Below are 21,630 nucleotides of genomic sequence, written 5' to 3' on the forward strand. Positions count from 1 at the left end.
TTCAACAAAATAGAGATGCTTACCATTTTACCTGACAAGGGTTTTACTGTTGAATGGTAAATTATGTCTTAAAAACTGATGTGTACTTCTGAGCTGCAGCAATGACTCCACTTGCTGCTTTTGAATTGTATTAAAACTTGTCTTATTGGGGACTAGAATGTTGCATAAGTAGATAACTCATTTGAACTCAAATCAGCTTATTACATTGATGGGTTTATATATGAAGCTTACTGAACATCTGGATAAATTTTTAATCAGTATTTATCAAACTGACTTTTCTCTGTGAGTAGCATGAAAGTTTTCTACCTGTATGGTGATATAAAATTACCATATAAGGATAAAGAGAAACATGTCCTGGTGTCTGACACAGAGTTGAAATGTGTAGTACAAGATTCCCTGTACAGTGACACCTTATTCTGAGCAGGGGCAAGGGAAAGAAGAAAGGGGAACATCCATTAATAAACAAAGAGCAACATATTCTAAGGAAGCAATAATTCTACAAAAAATCAAGTTGCTACCTTCTCTGAAATTAGGATATGCAAGTAATTGCATGTTTTTATTTGGAGAACATTTTTATGCACTTAGTACACAGATTTCCACAATTTGTATACTGAAGCTTCACTACTATTACAAACATTTAATTAAATACCTTTACTTGTCTTCTTTTGTTTTAGTGTTACTCAATAACTATATATAAGAGGTGAGCAATGTCAAAGAAGAAAAGATGAAAAGTGGACGTTCCGTTCTTGTACCTAAGAAAAAAAAATTCAATCCACCTTACTTACTGGGTGAATTTCCCAGGGTTTACTGATTCTTTGGAATCTACTAAGAATTCCCAACAAAATTAGAAACAAACCTAGAGTTTAAGTACATACTTTGTACAGTGGTTTGGTTATTAAATCTTGTCTTAATTAGGAAAAATGAAGACCAGAAAACTTCAAAGTTCAGAGCTGATCCTTGCATGTTAACCCCTCTCAGCTTGGGTGTTTTGATTACTCAACTAGGACTCCAGTTGGCTTTTCTTTGAGTATGCATTCCATATGTTTAATCAAGATGGCATATGTATATCTCATAGCCTCAGGTTTTGAAAATATTTCACCTTCCCTCAATTGTCTAAAAAGACTTTTTAACTGATAAAGTACTGAGTCTTTGTACTACAAACCCATAAATTCATGCATTCCTCACAAAGCAAAGAACCCCACTGATGTGTTTTTCTTAGATAATATGGTTATTGATATAAATTCTACCATAGCATTTGGGGGTATGTGATGTGGCATTACCAGCATTTGTCCCCAGCATGAAAATGAAACTTGAGGCACATAATCACATATTTCTAATCACATAGGACTAGGAATGCATTGCATCTTTCCAGAGATAGATGGGATAAGGAAGGAAAAAGATTGGAATTGGTTCATGATAATGCTTGTTTCAGTATTTTTTTTTCAGTTGAACTACAGTGAAAATACATGCTAATGAGACTAATTCCCTCTCATACTTGAAATATGCCTTCATTCTCACGTGGTTCTTTGTGATGGAGACAAAACTGGTGAATCTAGCTTTTATTCTGTACAGTATAGTCCATATACAAATGCAGAGTGGCCCTATCCTAAGGCCTCTCTCTGCCTTGAACCTCCATAACCTACTTTTGCCCCAAGAGCTTCTTGGACTTCTTTACTCCTACTCCCAGAGCAACCAGGCTTCTTCAGGAGCACAGTAGCTCCTCAGAGCAGCAAATGCCTGAGGAGGAATGAGATCATGTTGCAGCCAGAGAAGCAGTGGGTTTTCTGAGGATGCATGTGTTTTATCAGACTTTAAAGTTGGCAGCATCTAGATGCTTCTCCATGCTCAGAAGAACCATTTTGAAGAACAGTACTGAAAAATGTCAGTGGTCTAACCATGTGTCTGTCCTCTGCAAGGGCACAGAAATCCAGGGGGCTTCCCTTATGTACTTGCAAAACCTGATTTTTATAAACTGGAATTTAAGGGTAGCCAATGGACAAGAGAGAGAAAAAAAAAGATCAAATCATGGAGTAGCTTTTAAATAGTGAATTTAAAGGTGTCTTTAACCCTTCAGCAAAAAGTTCAGATTGAACTCCTGTGGCTACATAAGGTTTTTGAACTCTGCTAGAGTGATAGAATATACTTTGTTCAGTCCTAAAACTTGCCTCTGTTCACAGTTGAAATTATTTTTTCATTGCATAATTTGCACAGCTTTACAATCAAACTCTGCAAAGCAGAGTTATGTTATTTGAAACTTTAAACAGTAGATATTCCAGACCAGATAGGAAAGCAACTAAATATTTTATTTCTTAGGATAAGTTTGGGCATGTATCAAGTGAATATAGGAACTTGTTTTTTTCTATTCTTTACTCTTCTATTCATGGGCTGTATAATGAAATCTGCACAGGACTTATACCTATAAGTCCTGCCTTTTCAGTCATGGAAAATGCATAAATTTCATTTAATAAGGAATACCCAAGGTTTTGGTAATAAAAGACCAGAACCATTTTAAACTGTTAAGACTGTAAAATGCTAATTGACCAATATCTTGGAGAAAATTAATGTCTTCTTTTTTGTTTTCTATTTCCCTTAAGATTTTATTTCTTATGTTTAGGCCTTCAAATACTTAAGTCTTTAGTATTCAACTGAACCCACAATTTGAGCATTTGCCCCGAGCTAAGATGCCAGGGCATGTGTCAGCACTCCCTGATAGCTGGTTTTGGACTGATCTCTTTGGCTGACTTATAGATGCAACAACAAAAAGAGGAAGAGAACCACCTTTTCCTCACCCCATTGTTCTTTCATTTCTCTTGTATTAAAAAAAAAAAACAACCTTTTTTTCTTTTGTGAGGTAAAAATGCACTTCAGCAGCAAGCCAGTGCTGCTGTGAGGGTGATAACAAGCAAAATGTAACATAGGTCAGAGGTAAAGGATTCCCCTGAATCATTTACATTCTGAAAAGAAACAAATCATTGCCAAAAGGTGTGCCTCTGTCCTTACTAGAAAAGAGGAGATCCCCTATGGATTATATCTGGTCAGCTGTCAGATGCCTGGCTTTTGATGTGGGAAATGGTATATGTCTCCACTGAAGTCTGACATTTATTCCTGTGGGATCTAGTACACTGACCTTCTGAAAACATTCTGCAAATGTTGACATCTCTTCCAAAAGTAGGTAAAAACCCTTGTCCCAGAATTAATAATGAATGTGAAGTAACCTGAACTCAGCTTGTCTTAGGGAAGACCAGCTTTGCCATTGTCAGCTTTAATATACTTCTGTCCAAATGACAGCTTATTTCCTCATAACGCCTTTGATCACCATTGCAGATCTTCATTCTGCTCAATAAAGGGAGACCAAAGTCCAAAACCCCCAGTTAAAACTAGTGCAACTGGATACCAAAAGACCACTACTACAAAAAAGAAAAATAAAATCTTGATATTATTGTGTATATCTGTACCTACCAAGCTTTGACCCGGCCACTTAGAGAAAAAAAATTAGGATTTTGATTTAACTAATCTAAATACAAAGCCCTAGCAGAAGTCTGTATTTAAGAAAATTTCAGAAACCATGATGTGGAGAGTACATGAACAAAGCCATCTGTCTTTAGAAGTTATTTTTCCACGTATGGTGAATAAGGCCTGCCTCTACTGAAGCTGAAGTCTTCACTGGGGCCAAGATTTTATTTGAGCAATGCAGGAACCCTATTTGTGTTCTTAAGTGGTGTATTCATAGCATTTTGGCAATTTGTTTTCCATTGTAAAATTCTCTGTATTGGAGAGGTAAAGGGTAGAATAATGGGGTAGTTGGTATGTACTCTAAATTATGGGAGATATATGGATAATGTTAACGCTTATATAAGAAACACCTGAATTTCAGTTTTCATTCTAGGATGTTGGTTGGTTTAAAGCATCTCTGAATAGGGAATTGCTGACCAGGAAAGCCTGTGAGGTAAAAAAACATAGAGGAAGTGAATATTCATTAGTACTTAGATGGTGTTCACAGTTTACCAATATCTCTTAATAAAAATTTTAAAATAATCCAGAAATTTATGTTGATGAAAAAATAGAACTATTATTTATTGCAAGTAGGAAAATTGAAAAGATACAGTTAACCCCAGATTGACCATTCATTTCTCTGAATGATGTTTAATGGAAGGTGGAAGACCAGGTTCAGCAGTAGTAAATCAATCTAGCTTCATTAAACATATTACACTGAGGTTTTGGCTTTGCAGCTTACAAATCTGACTAGCATCTTCTGTAGGTGAGAGACAATCTTTCAAATATTGGTAACAGCGGGGGATTATTTGGGAAAAAACTAAAAGGAACTGTTGTCTGTTTGGAACTGGACCATGCCCAGAGCATTTTCTCCTTTATTGAGAGCTAATGTTTAAGCCGTAATGCAGAAGAATGATTTTGAAAGAGAAATACATCCCTTAGATATATTGGTCCTACATGAGTAACAGAGACAGCAGGATGCAGGTGCCAAGTTGTTTTGACTGTCATGAATTTAAAAAGAACAATTAATCAAGGATGGAAATGTGTTGGTTGGCTGCTGCAGGACTTCGTGATTTTGTCTCTTTGTAAAGACATTTTATTTAAAACACTGTATTTTACAAGTGCATATCATTTCAAAGGAGAAAATTACAGGGTCTGCAGCTGAAGGAACTATAAAATGGTCTATTTCAGTGTCCAGATTATTTAGTCTTCCATTTTTCTGTACAACCAAACAGGTTAGGATAAGTTTGGTATCTTTTTCTTTGACTGGACTCTGGCAGTTTTAGAATGGAGTTGATATCTGTCCATACTTCCTCTCCTGCTGATACTATTTACTTTGATTCATGCATTTCCCTTATAGCTTAATTTCCTGAAGATAAAAGCAAAAAATATATAGGCTGTATTATCATGAAGACATTTTTTTTAGTGACCACTTAAATTGGAATAGTTGATAGCAGTAAAGTATACTGGTAAAATATAACCAACATGTGCAACCCTTAATTTATTAGGGAAATAAACTATTGTTTTGTTATTATTTTTAAATATAATCCTACTAAAACTCAGATTAAGCAATTACTTTTTCAAAATAAAAAGAAATGCATTAAAATTAGGAGAAATTCCTTCATATAGGTACAGATCAAATCACAAAAAAAGGGCAAGTGGGGGTTTAAAGTGAAAGGTTTAAACATTAAGTGTGAGCAGAAGTATCCAGCTGTGCAATGAAAGGACCTGAGCAGCATTTCTGCTGTGTAACCCATTTTTAGATAGAGAAGATAGAAGTACTGACTCTAAACTGCTGTCTTCACATGTTTGCAGATACAGTGGTATCACTAGGAGATATAATTTTAAGTGAGATGTTTCTGACTTAAAGGTGTCCAGTAATGCTACTAGTATAATTACTGGAATAGGATGGGGCCAAGCTTTCTTTAAATAAAACTTCAACAAACATGAAAGCATCATGGTGATACAGAGAAAGCAGTCAGCTGTGGCTTAGCAGGCTGAGCAGTAGAAGGGATTTTCAGGTTTTGGGTCATGTCCCCCCCATTCCATCCATGCAATTTGATCATGCTTCATCATATGAGAAGACATGACTGTAATGCCTCATAGCCCCTTGCCTGAGGCTTAGTTAAAATCACAGTAGAAAGGATGTTTTTAATAAAATTTTGTAGTAAAGAAGGTAATATAAATGCACCTTTTAAACTCTATTGAGTAAATATATAAAGACTTTAATTTCACGGAGTTTTAGAAAATTTAATTTGTTTATCTCCTTCTGTTGCTGAAATCTGGAGCAAATCACCTGCTGAGTTCCACAGCATGGGAGAAGGGTCCAAAACAGGAACACAGCAAATTGAAATGCACACAAAATCCACCCTAACTCTCTGCAGCCCCCCTTAGGCGTGCTTGTTCTCTTCACTGATTGCATGCAAGAAGTGTCTGAAGGTAATCCATATATAGATTCTATACTGCAGTCCATCATGTGCTGCCTCAGAAAGCTCAGCAGCAGATCTGTACCCATACAGCAGCGTAAAGAAGAAAAAGCCTGACATAAAAGTGAAAAAGCATAAAAGAAGGAAGAGCAGTAATGAGCTAAATATGTGTCTTAACTTTGCTGTGGGCATGCATTCATTTTCTCTTGGCTTCCCCTGCAGGAAAACCCTCCTGGTGTCAAGTAACTGGCACAGGGAATGGTTTACAGATGGATCAGCCTCAGTGATTCTTGTAGTTTATATGATTATCTGTCACACAGATGTTTCAGCTTGTATTTGCTCACTTGCAGCCAGCCATGCAGCCTTACCTGCTTTTCTCTTCCTGCTTGAGGAGTGGGGAAGGCTCCCCACAAATGGTTAACTAATTAACATTATTATTATTATTATTATTATTATTATTATTATTATTATTATTATTATTATTATTATTATTATTATTATTATATTATAATATAATATAATATAATATTATATTATATATAATATAATATTATATAATAATAATAATAATAATAATAATAATAATAATAATAATAATAATAATAATAATAATAATAATAATAAATAATGGAAAGGAGTGTACCTGACCTGATTACATGCAGCTAGATTTAGTACCTTCTTGGTCAGTGTCATCCCCTGAGAAACAACTGGAAAAGATTTATAGGTTTGATCTGAGAAATTTTTCAGATGCTGTGTAATGAAAGGAGACTCTCCACATCAGTTGAAGCAGTAAGGGCACGCTACCTGCAGCGTGCAGGGTACTCACATTGTGATTTGCCAGTTACTCCAGTAATGAGGAGGGATTTTTTTGTTTATTTTTAGTAAGCCATTAAACTCCCATTACCCCTCAAAAATGAAGGTTTGCTGTGACAATAGCCAGATAGGCATCGTCTGAGGAATTTGTTTCTCCACTGATGTGAGGCATATGCATCAGAGCATCAATCAGAACTGTATAAATTGATCTTTCAACTGTCCTTATTGACTTCATTGGATTTCCTAAATCCAGCTGCAGCTTCTTGAATGCAGTTTATATGACAACCCAGCATTTTTCTCTATGCACTAGTAAGCTGAATGAAACTGTATGGTCCATGGTTTGTGACAAGACCAGACATCCTGCAACCATTCTTATACTCAGTAATTGAGTATATAACACTAGCTAAAATTCAGTCTGAAAGACATGATTGATGGCTGGGGGGAGACAGATGGGAAGAGGAAAGTATGTAAGAGTAAAGATGAAAGGTGTTTTTTCCCTCTCAAGATATTTGAATTAAATGATACAAAACAGTATTTACTTGAAATTGAGTGGGCCAGTTGAATAAATTATAATTACTCACTGAACCCTGCAACTTCTTACTCACGTGTCTGATTTCTGGCTCTTTCAACAAAGTGGGGATTTTTTTCAGTTTAGTTTTTTGGACTGCATGTGGAGAATTTTGGAATGCATTGGCTTCATCTTAAACAGCAAAACACAAACTGCACATGATTGCAGCACTCAGGCATCCGGCACTTCCATGGAGCTTTCAAATAGCAGTTAATGGGCTGGAGCTGGTGTTTCCTTGGGAGCTGTGCTATATCATCATTGCTGGGACTGGGATACCTGTGCAGTGCACCACAAAGGCTGTAGTCCTTCCAGTCATGCACAGACGTGCTTGTAGTATCCTTGTGCCAAAGAACAGGGGACTCACACCAGCTCTTTGCCACTTCTCCTTTGTTGGCTTTCAGTGCCTTCACACTTTAATTGATAGAGATATTTGTGTGAAAATTCCCTAATTTGCCTATACCAAAATATTAACCAGATTACTAGTTTGCTTATATCTTAGTATTCCTTTATTATTTTGTGTTGTGGGTAATTAACTGTAAGATGGTATTTCTGCATTCTTGTTTGAAGAAAGACTAAAACTAATTTCTCTAGTTTACCAGCTGTAGCAGTGTAACAGATGTGTCATGTTTTTCATTATCTATAAACATGGTATTTTCTGCTGCAGAATACAAAGAAGCCTTTTGCTTAGGGACTTCTGTTCTTTTTTCTGGATACATCAGTGTTTTGATGGGGCATGGCTACATGGGTTTGCTGTGGACACTTTGATTTCATCTGTGCAGATCTAGTATTTCTTCGTGTTTGGCATCAGTGAAAAGAGTCAGTGCTTGTTCCCCTCTTCTCTTTCCAGATGCTTTCTAAGTCCATTGAGCAGCTTAAGCAGCCTGGCAGTCACCTGGAGGAAGCTGAAGAAGAGCTTCATGGAGATCACTCGATGCAGGAAGAGCGAGCTCCCGCCAGCAGTGCCAGCGTTAGGGCTGAGAGCAGCAGTGCTGGTGTGGATGACAGAATAGGACAGCAGGTGGGGGCTGTGAAAGTCAAAGAGGAGCCACTGGACAGTGATGAGGATGTTCAAACCCAGCAAATGGAATCTGGGGAGCAAGCTGCTTTTATGCAACAGGTAATAGGCAAAGATTTAGCTCCAGGATTTGTAATTAAGGTTATTATCTGAACATCACATGCGTTTTCTAGGTTTTGATAAGCAATTGTGTTTTGATTCACTGAGCTAGCAAATCCTGATTTACTGCTCGAAGAATTTAACAAATGCAGAAGTGTTGTATGTACACTTGAAAACATAGTGAAGCTCATTCTTATGGCCACTAATTGAGAAAATATCTGTTGCAATCAATCATGCTACATAAATCTTTGAGTAATAGCTGATAGACATTGTATTAGCCCAGAATTACATCGCTTAGTCCTAGTGAAAGAGAGCTCGTATCACCTAGCCTGTTGAAATCAGCAATCAATGGAATTAGTTTCCAGACCTGATTGATGAAACATTCTTCTGATTTTGAATCCTCTGACTTCTGCTTTCAACTGTCTGTATATATTGTATCATACTATAGTCTTGAACACTGTTAATGTTAGGGTATTCTTTTTCCCCAGTAGACAGGTACTGACTGCTATCTTGGTGGTCTCAGGCTGGTGTATAAAGTTAATTTAGAGAAAAGTACAAGGTGGATATAAAGAGGCAAGGCAAGGCACTGTTTTAAAATTGCATTGTTTTCTTTTTTGCACTGCTTGGTTAATTTTTCATTCTGTCTTATTTGATGATAATGTCCACAGAAGCTTCCTTAAATGCAGCAGATGCAAGTACTGGTCAGAAGCAAAACACAGCATTAGGTGGTTCCAGTCAGTTATTAGGACATTGCACGGCAAGCACAGAACCGTTATCATTATCATCTGATATCCAATCACTTGTTTGTTTTTTTTTAAATGAAGACTAATTTTACAATATCTCATAACCTTTGCAAGGGAGTCTCATGGACAAATCCTAAAATAACAACTGTGCATAAAATGCCACCTTGACAGAAGGCAGGTTCAGCTTGTCTGGGAGCTTCAGGCGGAGTTGAAAGGCGCAGTCGTGTGTGCAGCCCGCGAGCTGCATCCCGGTCCATCCCTCAGAGTCAGCAGAGCAGGGCTGGGTGCAGTGCAAGGCCCTGTTTATTTAAGTCGATACTTTGTCAGGTCCCTGCTGTTCTCCTGCAGAAAAGTGATTTTGGGAAGGGGGGGGCAGGAAATGCCTTATGGAAACAGGAAGCCCAAGTGATTCATGTGCTGAGGAATGCGGGGCAGGGGGGACGGGGCAGCGCTCCCTCTGTTTTTAAAGGCACTCTATGAATTGATTTATTGTCAAAGAAAATAACAAAGCAAGTAGGGAAATTGTTAAGGAAGCTTTCCAGTGAAACATTTCCTTCATATTCCCTTTTGATATGTTTACCTTGTTTTATAGGTTTACTTTTGTTAAGCTAGTTAAAGATTCATTGTATTAAGATCCCCTTTAATATGGATAATCCCAAACTGACCTGGACTCCTTGTCAGGTTTTTTTTCTATTAAAAATATTTATATTTCTAAAGCTGAGGTATTTAAAGGTGCAGTATCCAGTTTCAAAAGAGATAGTTGTTTTGCCAAACGTAGAAATTGCTCTAAAATATGTTATTAGCATGTGTTGTTTACATTATGTTCTAATATTATTCAAGCTCTTCTAAAATGTTGCAACTTCTAAAGATACATTATCCTTTTTCCTAGTAGATCTCCGAACAAACTTCTAAATAGTTGCTCTTAACACAGAAGTCCTTAATAGATAGAAAAAGATTTAATTGAGAAAAACACAGGTGATTTTTATGTGGGCTTCATATTTGAAGAGAAATCTTTCTCCATCCTGGATAAAAATAATTACGTTTACATTCAAAAAGTGAAGGCTATAAAAGTGAAATTATATGTGTTTCCCATTCTGTATATTTTTAATTTTCTTTGAAATCTGACTTCAGCTTCATCAAAAAGGGATAGTGCATCTTTTAAAATACATTTGGGGAGAAATTTGCAATTGAGAAGAGTTTTGTACAATATCACTTGAAAGACGTGTATTCACAGAAGACAAAAGATATTTTTATAACATCATTCAGGTGAGAAACCCCAATACATTAGTGTACTTTAATTTCAGATTCTTTCAAATTTGGATAAAATTAAAATAAGAGAAACTACCTGGAACCAGTGAAAAGGAAAACTGGGTTTAAGCAACCACATTTCTAATTGATTATTGTCTCTTACATTTTAAATCTACTGTATTTATTATAATTTACACCCTTAGAGGTGATCTCATTTTGTGTTGTAAATATATTCTGTTTGTATGTTCCCTTTTTTTGCCTTCTGATATAAGTCTTTTCCTTTCTCAAATAAAGTTTTTTTTTAAAAGATCCCCTTCCAGATATTTGACTTTGTGTAAATTTGGTAACTTAGTGGTGGTTTTGCTTTGTACAATCAAATATGTTTGCTACGCATTGTCAAAACAATTTAAACTTTAAGGAGCAAGGTTTTTTATTACACTATTCTTACAATAATTACACAAAGTCTCTCTTTTTGGTCTCTTGTTTTATTCTACGTCAGCCATTATAAGTTTTAGTGAATGTGGAATAGTGAATGTGGAATTGATGCATGCTCATTTTCCCATCATGGCATCTGTCTCAAACATGTGATCATACCATACAGGAAAGGTAAAAGTGGATTCCAGTTTCTCAGCTTCTAATTATCCAAAATTCAGTTGAACTGTAATAATTTACATGATATTTCTAAAACCTGCCTGGATCCCTTATCTGAAAATGTGCTTGTACTGACCACTTCGGTATTCATCAAGACCTTTGCAAAACTAAAGTCCATCTGTAAATAAGCTGAGAGAGAGGGAATCCATGAACTTGGCAGACTTTAAAGCAACTGCATGAGACAGTGAAGTCCTAATGTAGAGAACTTCCATGAAGATATTGCATAACTTTGTGACATTTCCTGAACTTTGCTTAGGCTTTACAGAGAGAGAGCTCATACTGCATAATAATCCCTATTGCTATAGTACATTAATTATTACTACCAAAAGAGTTTAGAAAACTATTGCATTGTAGTTCTTATAACTGTTCATTTCATTTCCAAATGCTCTATGCAGCTTTGATTCTGGCATAATTTTAACTAAAATAAAATCTATGTTTCAACAACATAAGTGTGTAAGAACAAATAGTTCTGTAAATCAAATTCAATTATTTTCACTGCTACAGCAGCAGCGTAATGTTTCATCAGTAATACAACCCCCAAAAATAGATAAAAGATCAAGTTTTAACTGAGGAAATCTTTAAATAAGCATTAATAGTGTAACATTGTACTTCTTGCCTTATTGTTTATAGTGTATTTAGAATCATATGTCTTTAAGTAAATCATGCTTTCATAACAGGGATTTTATTTAGTTCCCTTTTGTTTAAATACCTGTTTTAGAATTAGAAGACCAGCCATAAATTTTTTTAATTTACAACATTCCTGTGTTGGAGACTGGACCTAGATTTTTTTTTTTTTCTGAATTATTTACTATGCATCAAAGCACCCTTAATGAAGAAAATAATAATAATAAAATACAATTCACATATCTTAGTTTCTTCCCAGAATGATGTACGTCTCTTTTTTTTTTTTTTTAACTGTATGTGTTTATTCTGTCCCATTGTCCAAAAACTAAAGCCAATAGAGCTGATAGGTGACAATTTGGAAGTAATTGATTTATATACTCAGACACACATTACTGGACTATAGATACTGTAACTTTACCCTTTATGTCATCTTCTGGCATTAACAAAATAGGACTAAAAGCTGAATGCCTCAGCAAAGCACGAGCACTTCAGACACTACCACCACTCATTTGTGCACTATCTTCATTCCATCTTCATTATCATCAAGATCACTAAGACTTACTCCATGTTACTTAAGCCAACTATACCCTGTTTTTATCTTCACTGGAATTCTGAGGTACAAATCTATTAACATTAGTCTCAAGCAGCAATCTAAAATTGTTTACTTATTTCTCCCCCTTATGAACACTTTGCAATTTGCAGCCAAAATTAGCTAAGCCAAGTTAATTTCCTTATTGTATTCTGTCCTACTAGCAGCATGTCCTACTTATCCACTTAAGAAATGTTTGTTTGATTTTCATTTATTTGTTTAGTTTCTGATTTCCTTATGCAGTTCCCATCATCTGGGTGGCAACGGAGCTTCTGTACCTCATTTCTCAGTGGAAGAATATAGTTTAGAACACCATCTGCTGAATTACTGGTTAGGCAAACAGAAGAAGAGCATCCTGGATGAAATTATCTTCTCTGGGCTAGAGGAATAATACAAGTTATTTTTGTGGAATTTTACTTCTCTATCTGAGAGGCTTTGTGCTTTGCATTTGCCTTTTTTTTTTTTTCTCTCCTCTAATTCAGGTTAATTTAGATTAAGATTTAAAGGTAAAATATAGGATTAGCTGAAACTGCCTAGCCAGCAGTAAATCTGGGTTCCTCAGCCATGCCCTACTCACACACACACACACACACACACACACACTGGATTGGGAAGGTGAATCCTTAAGGCATGTCCCAGTTTCTGTCCCCATTTGCTGAGCTTGTGTCACACTCCTGCTTGTTTTGATTGTGGCCCCATAGCTCATCTAGGCGGTACAGGACAATTTCCCTGGCTACCTGTGAGCACACACATCTGTGTCAGCCACCCAAGGATTACTTAGGCAGCAGCTAAGGGTTGAAAGGAGTCCCCTTTATTAACTTGAAATCATTCAGCAATGTGATTTGCTCTGATAATGGGGGCCTTAGTCACTAGAGTTGTTTTGACAGACCAGATACTTGTAAGTGATCCACTGCCTTAATTAACTGAATAAGATGTTTTGAATGTGGTCATGGAGTCTTTGTTGCATTCATTTGACTTTATTTTCCATAGCTATCTTGAAGTTACTGTATTGATTGTTACTGGTACATAGCCTTAGAATACGAGGGAGATGGTCTGGAGGATATGATGTTAAAAGTGTACTCTGTGCACTTGATCCTTCCAGGATGGTTACAGCATTTTTGCCCTTGAGAAGTGCTGGGAAGGGCAGGATAAATGGAAATGTAAGTTTTGAACAATGTCAGACTTATAAATAAACCTGCCCTCCCCTCTCCTCCCTCCTAAATTAGATTGCCACTGCAGTCTTAGCTCAATTCATCTCTTTTTTTGTAGGCTGCCTTAGCTGTTTCCTTTAACTTTGCAGCCAGTAAGAGACACTAACCTTGCACCTTCCTGCCCTTCCTCAAGTCTGTGAGTGCACAGTCCTGGTATAACTCCTACACAACACAAGCTGGCTCTATGATTTCTAAGAACATACATAGTGTAGATGGAGCAAGGAGGTGGAGTGCTGTCTAGCTGGATTTATTTTGTGAAAATTTTTCATTTCTCTACATGCAGGGAAGCCTCTTAATATTTAGCCTGCTTGTTCTCAGCCTTATTCTTAAGGGCCTGTTCATTTCTAACTGTGGTCTTTAAAAACTGTGTTACAGGAAGAATAATTATTTTTTGTATGCTACTTCTATGTGAAAGTGCACAATAATGTGAATAATTACAAGTAATTATTCTTTCTCAAGTAAATATACTTTCCCATCCTCAGTTAGATGGGAAAATTATTCTTTTTTCTAAGAAATCCTCAAATCTGTTAACCTTAATAATTGCCAATATATTTTTTTTGTCTAGTAATGTAAACTTCCAGTTAGAGAAGGCAATAACACTTATTTTATCATAAAACTAATTAACTGAATTGTCTGCCTCAATATGTACCATTACAGTGTATTAAAATTATTTTATTTTGTTGATACCTTCACGGACTAATGTTGACACTGCTTTATATTTATTTTAGATAAAAGTTTTTATGCTTGTTTTCCTCTTTCAAATACTTAGGATATAGCACCTTGATACTTTTCTTATTTCTCCCATTTGTCTGAGAAAGCAGAATGTCAGGACACCACTAGGCAAAATTCCTTAATCAGGGCTACATAACTAGCATGAATCAAAAGCCTCCAAGTCTATATCCCAGTAATTATCACTGCATATTTTGACAGTTAGATGATATTAATTTCAAACCTTTGGACAATTTATCATTTCCTGTATCCTACAGCACAGAGTTTCATTAATATTGTCATTGAAGAGGATTATGTGTTCTTGGAAAGTTTCTTCTTTAAATGCTTCATTTTGGAAAGAATTCTGTTTGACCTCGGAATGTCTTTCTCACTGTTAGACATTAGTATGTACACACGCACGAGTTTTCATTTTTCTCCTTCCTTTAAAATATTAGAGTGAGTTAATGCACTCCTCAGTATATTGTTGACTAAATCTTCATAAAACTATGTTGTTAAATGTCCTGGAAGTGCAGCTCAGCCCAAATGCCTTGGAGACGTAGGTGCTCTAATGCAGAAAGCAGCAGTGCATAATCTGTCTCCTCTCATGTTCTGGCCTGTGACCCTTGGATCCCCAGGAGACCAAGGAGGTGTTTCTGTTCCTCCTGCCTGTGTTTCCTCAGTAAAAGGGCTTGTGAAAGTTACAGCTATGAGATTGCAGCAATGCAGCAATGTCAAGAGCTTGAGAAGGCTTTGCTTAGGTTCTCTGTAAAGCAGCTTGGAGGATTCAGTCTCATACTCCTTCCTTAGTCTTTGCTTTTTGCTCCCATCAATAAGAGCAGTGTGATAGTTTTTAAGTGGCAGACTGCAGATTTTTAAAGCAGATCTCTGTTCCTGAACAGACCCAGAAGGAGCACAGGACAGAAGCACTGTTGGGAAATTCTCTCCTGCTGTGCACAGAGGGACACCTATTGAGACCAGGTTCTCCTAAGGCTTCTTCTCCTAGATCTTGCTCTACTGAAAATAGAAGCTGAAGAGTTACTACACATCAGAGACCATAATTCCATCACTCAACTACATGACTGCACACAGGGACAGGTGGTGACTGGTTTCCCTCACTTCTCAGCCACTTGGACACCTTGTCTTAGGGTATCGAAGGCACTCAAATCCAACAGCACATCTCTTAGCATCTTCCTTGCTTTCTAAAACTTCCTGGCTTTCACCATTTATCTAAATTTGTAGAGGTATTTTGTCATAGTTTCCCATAAGTTTCTGCTAATATTTCAGTTTTCTGAAGCTACTGACTTTATACAGAGAGCTTTAAATCTCCTACCATTTCTGACGGAAGTGAAAATGGGAGTGCTCAATACAGGTACCATCAGCCCAGGTTCAGTCCAGGGACACCTGACATCAGCTCTGATTTGGCCCTTTCTGCAGGTAATTGGGTCTCACTAAGGATGCTAATTATTCAGTTAAAATATATACAGCATTCCCCTTTGTGCTGTGTGAGGGAGATTTTTTTTATAGCAATCCCTTCTCAGGCAGGCTCAGAACACAGCAACCCAGGCAGCACAGGACCAGCAAGAAAAAAGGAACAGGAGCAAGATCTATTCCCACAGCAAGAGACTGAGAATTAGCATGGGGACTTTTCCTTACCTGTGTTGATGGATAATGCACTAACCAGGCAGGCTGCTCATTTTCTCAAGTCCATTGACTGCTTTCAAGTTAGATACCATTATATGTCACTGTTATAGTAGCTTAGACCCTCCTGTAAAAGAAGTAACCCTTTCTTTCACCTCTCTGGCCCTTTCCCTCCATCTTTTAATGAAATTACTCAAAGCCCATCAATTTTCAAGTTCTTCTTTTAGTGGCTTTCAAAATGCTTTCAGGCTGTGAAATCAGTTGGCATGGAATGCAGTGGGGTCAGCCTGGTGGGATGTCAGACCCACAGGAGCACAGCATTTGTGAAGCCACTGTTGTAAAGGTGAGATGCAGGTGGTCACAACTGAGAAACAGTTCCACAACACAGTTTCCTTCAGAATTTTGGTCATCAGAATGCAGTCCCAGAGGCAACAAGTGAGTGGATCATTGAAAGGACAAGTGAGTTTGAAAGGATACTGTGAAACCTAGCTGGTCAGTGATAGAAGTGAGTGTTTGGTTCGCTGTCTTACTGATTGTGCACATTTAGTGCCACCCCAAAAGGCTGAATATGAACTAATGGACAGCTACTTAAAGTGGGTTAGGTACATTAGATAAGAAAAAGTTGTGAAGCTCTTTACCAGGATCAGTATCTTTACCAAGATCTTTACTCAGCTGTTTTACCAGGATCAGCTCTACTGTGTCTACTGCATGGTTACTTCAGCTAGTACTTAAGGAAATCACAAGACAGGACAGTTAATGTTTGATGCATGGCAACTTCTTATTCATGAAGTCCTATTTTCTAGACATTTCCTATTTTTTTCTTTCTTCTGCTATAATACATATGCTAAGTATTGAAAAGACTTTTCTGGTGAGGGCTTTATAACTGGAGAAGGATTTGTCAATTTGGAAAGCAGGGACACAATTCCACTGAGAACAATCGCATTAAACCTGCACAATCCTGTAGATGAAACAAAAATTGATGTCAAGAAGGACACATATATATATATATATATATATATACATATATATATATATATATATCTGTGTTTTTGCTCTTCTGTGTTAAAAAGTTCATCCATTAAACTAAGAATTTGGGCCTAATACAGCAAGGAGATTTTAAGCCATGCAGCTGACTGCACAGCAGAGATAGTCTGTGCAAAAAGAGAAGCTGGAAAGCAGCCCCACAATTTGACTCTTTTTGGAAACCAGACTCACTCCTCAGGCATTGCCTGCTCTGCAGATCTCTGTTACAGTGCTCTGGCATCATCAGTGAACAACTGGCAGTCAGTACTGGTGCTGTGCTCAATCCCTGTGTTGCATAGCTTCTGAAAAGTGCTGTGCTGGAGGAGGTCTTCAAGGCTTACAGCAGTCCTTTGAAACAAGGAATAAGAGCTAGAACAGAAAAATATGAAACTGTCCAAGCTGTTTGGTCTGAGCAGGTCACCAAGGGCAAAACTGAGTGTCTAATGTTGGCAGAATCCACAGGACTGGATTTCATAGGTCTAAGTACAGGATAGCATTATAAGAGCAAAGAAATGCTACCAAGTTCTCTCCACAGGCTTTATCTCCTCTGTGCCACTGAAGTAGCTAGGTGGTTCACAGGGATGGAGGCTCCTCACAGCATAAAGCTTGTGTCCCTAAAAGGGGTGATGCTGGAAAAGCACCAAAAGGTGAAAGGCAGAGCTGCAAAATCAAAAGAACAATTATTCCCAAAGCTGCCACAGTGTTTTTCCCCTTCAGTGATTAACTCCTACCCAGAAGCTTCTCCAGACCCATTTCCCTCCCATGCCTATCCATGCAGGCAGGTATCCTCTGGTGTACCAGCCCAGAACTCAGGCAAGTTCTCCAGATTTGTCCCATTTCTGACAATCAGAAGGTGGAGGGGGAGGGCTGTGAGCCTTTAGCTACCCTTGCTTCACACGTGCTCGGCCAAGCCCTGGCAGGGCTGGCTCCAGGCAGGGGAGGTGCAGTGGCTGGAGGCCAAAGGCCAGTTGTGGAGCAAGGAGGGCAGATTCCAGGGTGTCCTCCTCTCTCAGGCAATGCTGTGGGATGGCATGGTGAGGAATGCTGGTGGGAGATAGAGGAGGTGAAGCAGCAGCAGTAAAACATGTTACAGACATCTGGTAGTTGGGCTTGAGAGCCCTCCTTCCCTCAAAGAACAACTCTGTCCTTTCCTGGGAAGGATGACATTACTTCCAGATTTCTACCTGCTACAAAGTCCTTTTTCCATTGTCCTAGTTCTCAAAAGGCAGCATGGTAGGAGGGTTTAACTTCTTTGCCTTTTAACTGATTGGTTTAACCCACTGCATAGAAACTTCAGGCTAAATAATTTAAGTTAAAGTGCACTGATCCTTTCAGGGAAGAGTTCAGACAGTTAAAGAAAGGTTAAAAAAAATTGCTCTCTCAGCTACTACCAAAATGAGTTGTTAGTCTTTGCTGTCCTGCCGTAGTTGTCTCCTTTAATTAGATTCACTGTTAAACACAAATTTTCCTGATCAAACAATGGAGATTAATTACTAAAGAAAGCATTCAAAGGAGTAGAAGAAAAAAGGCCTCAGCTTTTAATTCTTCATTATGACTACATCTTGAATTGCAGTTTAATAAATTGAGAAATACTTTAACTGCTAAAGATTGAACCAAGAGTATCAATGTTTTATCATCTTTTACACTACTTTTCAAAAATAAATTGACATTTATTTTTTCCAGCTGGGTGCTCTTATTTTGATTTAATGGAATAGACTCAATTAATAAACCTAATACCATAGCTCAGTGGTGGATCTGAAATCAGAAATACTGAAGTTATCATTGTTTCATCTCTGAGTTTTCTGGGTAAAGGAGAAGGATAAAGGGAAGATGGAATATCTGAAATGCTTAGGAAATTATCCAATATATATTTCAGCAGGGAAGGGTGAGTTACATTTTTAATTTACTTTCAATGGACATCTTTTTGCTGCAATGGCTTTCTCTGAATTCTTAATAATCTTCATATTAAGAGCATTTTTCAGTCTTCAGAGTCTCTCATTTATAGGAAGTGTTCTATATGTCATCTCCTAAAAATCCCAAGGACTGGGCATTTAAAAGTTTAGCAGCTTTGTAGCAGCTCTTCCAAAGTGAATTGTGGCCTTTCCCTATTGTACAAAGTCATTACACAGCAGAAATAGCAGAGATTTGATTTGGCATCATCGACCTCTGAAAGATGACTCAGAAATAGATTAGCAAATGTTCTAGTTGATCTTAATAGTGTAGTGACAAGTCAATTCAAGGATGACAGATGATCCCACTGACTAGCAATTCTTCTGACTATATTATGGCAGGGATAAACATGTTAGCTTTTCTAACAACTGGCCATGAAAAAAAAGAAATGTGAGTTCATACTGCTGTAGAAAATAGAACTGAAACAAAAATTCCTTTTATAATACATGATCTAAGTATGTACAACTTGCCTAACCCTTGTAAAACACTGACAGGGATATGCTAGGATATCAATGTGGAAGATAGCCAAAATGTTCACTTTACTTTAGTGGGAGGATTTTCCCCTCTCCCCTCATTTGGAGCATCAGCACTACCCTCCTCTGTAAATCCAGTAACATATCGAGAATGCTCAGGGCATTTTAAACTGCATCTTTAGTAATAAATAAATAAATAAATAAGGAATCAACTTCTTTGGCACTTTAGACCAGTGACGAAAGCCAGGGAGCCTGTTGAATATGCTACTATATGCTTTTTATTTTTGTGGGCATCATGCATTTTTAGAATGGTTATACATTTCCCTGAACCAATGTAATATAAAAGATTTACTGTTACAGTTTGTGTGTGGCCAGGCAATGGCATATGGAAAACATGTTTCCTGCTATTTAATTTAATTACTCTAATCACGTGCCAGCCCCAGGCATGTCATTCTGGACCTCTGAGGCTCTTTGTCTGTCAAAGAGATGGACAATATCTTGGCTTTGTTTAGTTGCTCTGCAGGCTGCAGATAAAACCACTGAAATACTGACTGTTTGTTTAACCAAAACTTTGCATTTTAACCATTTGGCTTTGATTCTTTGTTTTACAAGAGAAGATGACATTTTGGCCTTGGTGAGCTGAAAAGGAAATATTAGGGATATGAAGAAGAACTGTCACTTTCAGGGCTTAATAGATGAAAAAGAATACTCTAGCCTTCTGGTCAGAAATCAGCTTTGTTAGCAGAAACCTAAGACACACATCACTGTTATTTTAGAATTGCCTATTAGCAAGGGCAGCTGGAAAAGTCCTGTTTATAACTGCTCCTTTCTAATATGGTTAGCCCTTCATTCAACAGTTCCAGTAGATTTTTGTTTCTTTCATCTCAATAGATGAAAATGTTATGGGTGAAATTAATTAAGATTCCATAGCAAATACTTATACCAGTACTGCTGCAGCCAGGTATAAGTTAGCTTTTATGTTAACACTATACTGTTATTTTTATGTAAGAAAATCTGCAAGTGACACCTTTAAGTCTTTAGACAAAAAATTGAAGAGCAGATAGAGTACTCCATTCATATGCTAAACCCCAAATCTACAGAGAAATTAATCCCACACTTAGCCTTAAGTATATGCTTAACACCACGCCTTCCTTCACTTGTAAGCAAGTACTCTACCATTTCCTGCAACCAGAAGTGATGCTAAAAGTATTTAAGACTGTATGAGGACACTATTTTTAAAAATCACGTTGTCAGATGAGGAAAGAATAAGAACCATCTTTTAAACAAATTCCATCTTATAAGGTATTACTAGATATAGAAAGACTTGCCAACTCACATTTTTTTAAATTATTGAATAAACTTCAGTTATTATGTTTCATCAATAAATCCATGTACTTCTTTATACAGTATGTGCCAGCATCCTGCCAGAGTGGTTTTTGAACTATATAATGTGGAAGAGGATGGGTAGATGGCCTATGAATATGCTCTGAAGAAGTCTGCATCATCAGAGGGAAAAATTGATGGGATGACATGGGATGCATAAAAGGAAAATGACCACTTAACAGTTTTACTTAGTTCTCATATTTCTCCAACTGGCTTTACTTTTCTCTGTTTTCTAGCTGAATCAATGAGATCTAATAGGTAACACTTATTTCCTCTAAGGTTCACAGTACAGCAATGCAAGAATTAAAAATGTTGTTTACTATGTGCTGAATTAGAGCTCCTGTCCCCTTTAGCTTTGAGCTAACCACTAGATGACACTACTTCCCACTTACTTAACAGGTGTGGGCATATATTCCAGTCTCCTCATGTAACAGTTCATATATTTACATGCTTCTCAACCAAAGGACTTCAAAAAGAACATTATACAGGAATTGCCTTCATTACTATACATTTTGTTGAATTTTGTGTAGATACACATAGGTATTTAGGTTTGTGCATGAAGGTGTACACAAGCAGCACATATGTCTTTGCAATTCTAGAAAAAACATAACTCACTGTGTGAGTCTTTAGCATGCTGTAACTTAGCAAGTGTTGATGACAGCTCTACAGAAAAGAAACCAGAGGAAGTCCAAGAAAAACTTAATAGGCTGGCGTTTTGGAGAACATTCCCCTTATCCCCTATCTCCTCCCCTCCCCCCAAAAAAGATACTGGATTGGCTTCAGTAGTGTGATTCTGGAAAGACTGGGCAGGGAGAAAAATATCCCACTGAGAAGTCAGGCAAGAGTATGCTGCACTATTCAAGTCCAAAAATGACAAAGTGTGAGGAGGAGAGAGACAGAGGAGCGCTGTCATGCATATCCATAAGGCACCGGCTGCTGAGGTTTTTTGAATTAGGAAGAATGAACTTTCCAGAAG

General features: G+C 37.3%; 1 protein-coding gene across 14 annotated transcripts in view; it reads left to right on the plus strand.

Annotated features, from left to right (window-relative positions):
• The window catches only part of HDAC9 (histone deacetylase 9), a 456,042-nt gene that overhangs the window by 260,274 nt on the left and 174,138 nt on the right, over positions 1-21,630 (plus strand). For 13 of the 14 annotated variants that reach the window (XM_077175696.1, XM_077175735.1, XM_077175727.1 and 10 more), the window contains one exon: positions 8,147-8,416. In XM_077175696.1, coding sequence (XP_077031811.1) covers positions 8,147-8,416 — 270 coding nt within the window. Of the gene's footprint in view, positions 1-8,146; positions 10,714-21,630 lie in introns of those variants that run through there. The other variant, XM_054634649.2, reaches the window with a different exon arrangement.

The sequence above is a fragment of the Agelaius phoeniceus genome, chromosome 1, assembly GCF_051311805.1.
Source record: "Agelaius phoeniceus isolate bAgePho1 chromosome 1, bAgePho1.hap1, whole genome shotgun sequence".
Taxonomy (NCBI): Eukaryota; Metazoa; Chordata; class Aves; order Passeriformes; family Icteridae; genus Agelaius; species Agelaius phoeniceus.